Raw genomic sequence first — 6801 nt, 5'->3', positions numbered from 1 at the left:
TATCCGGTGTATTGGTGTTTGAGCTTACAACCATGACTGGTAGCCTCCTGTTTCCAATTTTGTTTCGTGAGATTAGCAATTGGTGGAGTATTGACTAGGTTGCTTATGTTAATAATTTAGTTATCGAATTTAACTATAATTATCTTGTCTTTTTATTTTTAAATTTCAATGGGATTGATAATACCTCTGGATATGAGTGGATTTATAATTCCTTTAAAACTTAAAGGTTGTGAAAATGAATCGTTGGAACCGTTTGAAGCAGTGAGATGAAATCAGTGCAAAATTGAAGCAGTCCGGGAATTTTGTAGCTTTGATATAACCATCTTGTACTCAACTGAGCATATAATTTTAGCCAAGTTTTCCTTGGACAATGAGCGGAAGCCAAGGTAAAACTGTCTTGTTTTGACAAAAAAAAACAAAAAAAACAAATCCTTGTGTTCTCATTAGATATCTCCTCTGCAACATCTAACAAGAGGCCTACATTTTGTAGATTCAGGAAGTTCAAATTTTAATATTTGATTTTTTTTAATATACAGATTAAAAAAATCACTTGTTTACTATTATTTATAAAGTTTACCAAAATTTAGGTTGATTTTGTAGTGTGGGCCTTGGATAGAGAAATTTTAACATGGTTACAAGGGAGTAGGTGTTTTGCTTGACGGCATATTTGAAACTTACAACATCGTGAAGTAGTTTTGTGGTATTCTTACTCGGGGATCGGTGGTGGTGGTGGTGGTGGATGAGAAAGAATGCAAACTCATGTCCGAGATATAAAATACGACAGTGTAATAAGGAACTTCCTAACTATTTTAAGGATTGTGTGAAGAATGTTGTCGACAAGTTTAGCCGCCTCATTGTGGAAGGAAAGGGATCTCCCAATGCAACGTGACCGTATTTTAACTTTCTTTACTTGAAGATATTTCTGAATTTTCTTCAAATCAAATTTTCAATCATAAATTTAATTTAGAAAAAAAAACTAGTATTCCCATTCTGACTTTAGAACATTTGCAAAAAAATTTAAAAGGATTACCCGTTTAGGACATAGTATGTGTAGCAGTAGTACCACCATACTCGCAAAGTTAATGCGTTAGAATTACATTAACTGTTACGCCCATTGTTACATATTTTGGAAATTGGAATTATTCGGATGATTTACCGATTTACGATTTATCGGACGATTTTTAAAAAATTGGATGATTAATCGGCAATTTATCGAAAATCGGATAAATATTTTTAATCAATTTTTGAGTAATTTATCATTAATTTTTAAAAAATCGGCTGATTTCTATAACATAGATTACACCAAGATTAATATGTACAAGTGAATCTAATGTTCAGTCATACAGTTGTTCCACGACTCTCTTAAATGCGCCAAAACTAGGAGGAGTAACTATACTAGCTACATAATTTATTGACTGGCTAGATAATTTATTCAAGGTATGCTGAGTGTTAGGGCTGTATACAAGATTTCCAAGTACTGTACACAATTGATGTCATTCTCTTCTCCTGCCTGTAGTATAAAAAGTTTTTTTTATAGGAGTTCTTGTAACGCGTACATCATATCCGCCATCTGTTTAACAACTAAAACTCCCGTATAAATTTTGAAGAGTTAATTATATTGTACACTCCAACTTTCATTTAAAATCAAAATAGTATATCTACTTTGTAAAATACAGTTTCCAACCCTTAACTTTCAATATTAATAACTAAAATTTCAAATTAATAAAAATATTTATTTTAATATATATTTTACATGAAAAATAATTATACCCCCATGCCACTGAATTTTTTACATTGATGACGAAAGATCGGCACGCATTTTAAAATTTCTGTAAAGTATGGTTATCTAAATAATTTTAAATATTTTTTTCTTTTAAATAAAATATAATATTTAAATTTTTATATAGAAAAAGTAAATTTTAACAATAAATTATACAACTATATTTTATAATAGCCTTAATGCGTGCCAAACATGAAGAATAAGTAAAAAAATCAGGCAGTGGCTATTTTTCATTAGTAATGCTCTAAGTTAATCATAATGCTAAATATTTAAAATATATTTATCAAGAAAAATATATATTTTTTTATATATAATCATAAAATTTCTAAATATATTTATATTTTAAAATTTTAAAAATTATACCGAGTAAAATATAAAATAATTGATATTAATATAATTTTTATAATTTCAAATTCTAACTTTTAATTTAATTTTAAAAAAATTACAATTATTATTTAAATATTTTGCTCATTTTCTATTTTACCCTTCAAAATATAAATATTTTAACAAAATAGTTAAAGGAATGCATATTATATTTGATATAGAAAGTTAGTGATCACGAACTGTATTTTTGAAAGTAAATATATAATTTTATTATTGAATCAAAGATAGGGTTTGTAAAATGCAATTAACTTAATTTTCAATTATTTTTCGTCCATTTTTACACACCATGAATTAGGATTCTGTTCCTCTTAACGAGTAATGAATAGTGTTTTATATCTAACAAAGTGTCCTTTAATCAAGCAAAACTTACTAGGGTAATTCATAGAGATTTGTTTACCAGGGCCTAAAACCAAATTACAGTGAACCTAGCTAGACATTAAAGCCACATTTTCTTCCCACTAATATCTATCAACATCCTAATATCATTCTTAATCTGAACCTTGATTACACATTCTTATTGGCTCATCACAACATCACCATCTCCATTACTCAAAGCATGTCCATTTTCACTAGCCTTAAACACCTTAGCAATCCTATCAATCGGAACCAATGGCAAGTAATACGACACTGTATAGCCTTTCGATACAAAGTAACCGACGCTCTGATTGTATCGTTCAGCCCAATACGAAGCCGTTGGGACCAGAATGTGAGCCAATTGAGGAACCAAAGGAAGCCTGTTCAATGAACTCCAGGCCACCACAACATACTTCTCAGCTACCGGCTCGTACTTATAGTAATACTCTTCAGCTACTGGCTCGTACTTAACATACGCTGATTTAGCCACGTTTGTAGTAGTCTCCACCAGTCCAGCTCGCTTGATCTCCGAAGCTACAGATCGAGCTTGGCTCGATGCCTGCTTGATCAGCGATGGCACGTGCCGATCCATCTCACTCAGCACCTCATCAACCTGCGTACAACACAGAGACCAAGTCACGTACCCATTGCAAACTTTTAATTTCATACTATTAACTACGCAAACCTTCAGAATTGACTTGTATAGATTCACTAAAATTCCTCTAAAATTTATCGAATTTTATACCGTACTCAGCAAAGTATAACACAAATTCGTCCGATTCGCCAAATATTCACTATAATTGTCATAGAAAATGATCGTAAAATATTTTTTTGATAATTAACGCACTCAATTTGTCTTTGGCGAGATTCACTAAACACGTGAACAAATTTCACTAAAACTATCTACAATTATATAATTCATTCGTAATTTAAAACACGAATTTAGTTTGTATTTGAACACAAGCCTATATATAAAAACACGCAAGGTGCGTGAAATCGTACCTTGCGATCAACGAAGGTAAGAAGCTCCAACGGAACGTTACGAAACTTATCGTAAACCGGTCCAATAACAGTCTTAACAGTACCTTCAACGGTCTGAACGCCCGGTTTCAACGGACCGGAGTTACCTTTAGCATACTCATACAGAGTGGTGAACGAAACGACGACGTAAATAGCCGCCACTTGGACGAAATCTAAGTACTTGAGCTTCTTCTCGTCCTGTAAAAATCATCAGAAATAAATAAATAATTAATTAATTTGAAGATCGGATCTAATTAAGCGAGATATAATATAAATTATGATCTGATTTAGAGAGATTACAGATTGTGGGGGTGGAGATGGTAGTGTATCAGCCATGGAGAGGAGAGGAGAGTAGGGTTTTGGGGAGTGGTTAAATATGTGTTAGTTGTATGTATATGTGATGAGGTTAGGGAAAGTTGTATGTATAGATAGGTAAACAAACTACCCTTTATATAAGGAGAAGAAGGTTCGTGATAATGGGCGGAGAAGGCGATGAATTGAATCTGAGTCCACGGCTGTTAATCAACCTGGACCCACTTACTTACCCCCTTCCTCACGTGATGCCCTTCTCCTGCCTTTCTTGCTGCTGTAATCATACTTTTATCAACCGCCTTTTTATCTTCTTCTTTTTTAAATAATTAATCGCATACTTGCAAGTCCAACTCTTGATTTTTCTCAAGAGAAATACGAGCTCTAACTTTTTAATAATTTCGTTATTTTTAATAAAATATATAAAATTAAGATGGTGAATGAAATTTTTAGTGACAGCATAACGTTTTTAGGAAAATGAAATCAGCATAAAATTTTAGCTTTATTTGAAAAAATATAATTTGTACGGTAGACGAAGGGGCGAGACTAGGGTTGTTTACGAACCGAGTCGAGCCGAGTTTTGAGTTAAACGAACCGAGTTTTAATTTTTTTTCTGACGAACCGCGCCGAGCCGAGCTTTATTACCGAACAGAAAAACGTGTTTGAGCTCAAGCTCGGTAACTTTCGAGCCGAACACGAGCTTGTCCGCGAACAAATACGAGTCGAGCCGAATATATGTGTTATCGAACAGCTCGTTAAGAGCTCGTTAAATATACAAATATTACAACTTAAAATCTCAGCCCAGTCCAAATAATCAAGCTCAGCCCAACTAAAAACCTAAAACATACTAGTCAAACGACTCAGCCCTTAAATTTCATTCATTCTCCGAACCAAATCCCTAAATTTCCTGAATTCCCAAGATTCCCTGGTAATGTTCTCTACTTCTCTTCCATGTTCTCATTTTGTTTAGTTTTGGATTATGTTTGAGATACTTTTTTCATTTTGTTGTTTTAACTGTTTAAGTATTTAGCTTTATGTTTAGCTATTTATTCTTCTTCTTTGTTTAAATTCAACCATACCCTATATTACGTGTTAGATTCTTCATTATCTGGATCAATTTATTGTATTTTCTTGCTCAGTTTATACCCCACACATTAAGTTAAAGTTAAGTGGGTTGGTTTGGTTATTCTGGGTGTATGTAGCAATTCTTCTGGTAAAGTATTCCAGTGTGCCATGATTTTGTTTTATTTATTTGATTTTCAAATTATGCAAAAGTTGTTGAAGTTCATGTTGGAGTTGGGATCAAGCTACTGCAACTTGCTATGAAAGTTTATTTTGGTTTTAATTTTTTTGTAATGTAATCTAAAAGTATCGAAAGAATGTTGATAGTCGGAAGAATTTTATATATCTTTTTGGCAGCTACTTGAGACCTTTATTCATATTTGTAATGGTTTTCATAAAAAAAAATTAGAAACAGGGTAGTGTATTATTAAAATATTCTGAAAATATTACATTTTTTCGAGTTTTACCGAGTCGAGCTCGAACCGAACGAGTTCGATCCGAGCTCGAGCTGAACACGAGCCGAACATACCCAAAACTCGGCTCGAGCTCGTTTTCTTAACGAACAGATTTATGTGTTCGAGCTCGAGCTCAAGTTCTTAACGAACCGAGCCGAAACAAGCTCTTATCGAGCCGAGCCCGAGCTTGTTCGCGAACAGCTCTGTTCGTGAACAGCCCTGGGTGAGAGCTTCTCGTGTGTTATTCATGCTAAATACATAAAATAAAATCAAATCAAATAAATAAAATATTAGAGAGAATTGCGTTTTGCATTCCTCAATTTTGACCAAATTTCAATATTGCATATTTATTTTCATAAATTTGCTACCCCTAACTTTTAATTTATATGCAACATGCACACCTAGACACTTACAACTAAAATAATGGGGGTAAAATAAATATTTTAATATAAAAGGTAATTAAATTTTATTCATAATTCTAAAAAAGCTAAAATTATTATTTTTAATGAATTCTTCCCCTTAAATACACACTAAAATAATAATAATGTCAAATAATTAGAAAAGGTAATGTAACAGATTTATTACTAAAATTTATTATACGATTAAAATTGATGTTTAAATATATATTATAAAAAATTGACTTTTCTGGAATTTTAATTTTTGGAATTAATACCATAAAATAAAAATGAAATTCAAATTAGTCGTTTGAGTCGAAAATTCAAAAATATGAAATATATATAAAATTCAATTTTTAATCTTTTTTGAAATATATAAATATATGTTAATTAATTTTTTAGCTAAAATTCCTAGTTTGCCCCTATCTTATAAAAAAAATTAGGCAAAGGGTGTTATTTATATCGGGTTTCAAATAGAAGTGATGCAAATTACAATTTCTGAAAATAGATATATAATACTGAATTTGGCCAAAGTTGAGGGATACAAAATGCAATTCTTTCAAAATACTGTAATACTATATTTCTCAACCCCTAAATCCGTAAATCGCAAGAGAAGTCAAATACAATAATATTATTGGGATTCAAAAAAAAATATTAGTTACGCATGCATGCATGATAATGTCTCAAACAAAACTATCTACTTATGTAACCACTTAACTCGAGATCCTTACATCAGAACAAGCTCATTCTATAATGGGATATTGGAGCAATTCTTACACTTTACAGAGGTATATATATATGACTTGACTATTTTTAGAAGAAGATATATCATGATTCCCAGAAAATCAAGAAGGACATCAAATAAAGAAATTGCAGCAAGAATAAAATTCACAAAGTTTCAATTCGATAGTTTCTAATTGAACCAATCGAGAAGTGATTAAATATACAAATTTGGGATATCTTATAGTTCATTCGAGAAGTGCACACTGCACTGATTCGGGAAGTGCGTTTATACAACCGAGCAGTGCAAATGTACTGAATC

At 31.7% G+C, this 6801-nt stretch overlaps 1 protein-coding gene across 1 annotated transcript; it reads right to left on the bottom strand.

The window, feature by feature from the left end:
• Positions 1-2391: 2391 nt before the first annotated feature.
• LOC141697401 (stress-related protein-like) lies at positions 2392-3998 on the bottom strand. Its single transcript, XM_074501762.1, has 3 exons — positions 3839-3998; positions 3521-3736; positions 2392-3131 (listed from the first exon to the last, which is right to left on the bottom strand). The coding sequence occupies exons 1-3, from the start codon at positions 3872-3874 to the stop codon at positions 2679-2681; spliced, it is 705 nt and encodes a 234-aa protein (XP_074357863.1). The 5' UTR covers positions 3875-3998; the 3' UTR covers positions 2392-2678.
• Positions 3999-6801: the final 2803 nt, after the last annotated feature.

This window comes from Apium graveolens, chromosome 11 (assembly GCF_009905375.1).
Source record: "Apium graveolens cultivar Ventura chromosome 11, ASM990537v1, whole genome shotgun sequence".
NCBI classification, from domain to species: Eukaryota; Viridiplantae; Streptophyta; class Magnoliopsida; order Apiales; family Apiaceae; genus Apium; species Apium graveolens.
This window is presented reverse-complemented; position numbering and strand designations above follow the sequence as displayed.

Excerpts from the sequence above, each read along its gene's own strand:
- LOC141697401 (XM_074501762.1), bottom strand. The coding sequence starts at position 3,874 with ATGGCTGATACACTACCATCTCCACCCCCACAATCT. Across the intron at positions 3,737-3,838 it reads CATCTCCACCCCCACAATCT|GACGAGAAGAAGCTCAAGTA; the intron begins GTAATCTCTCTA and ends TGATTTTTACAG. Across the intron at positions 3,132-3,520 it reads TTACCTTCGTTGATCGCAAG|GTTGATGAGGTGCTGAGTGA; the intron begins GTACGATTTCAC and ends TGTTGTACGCAG.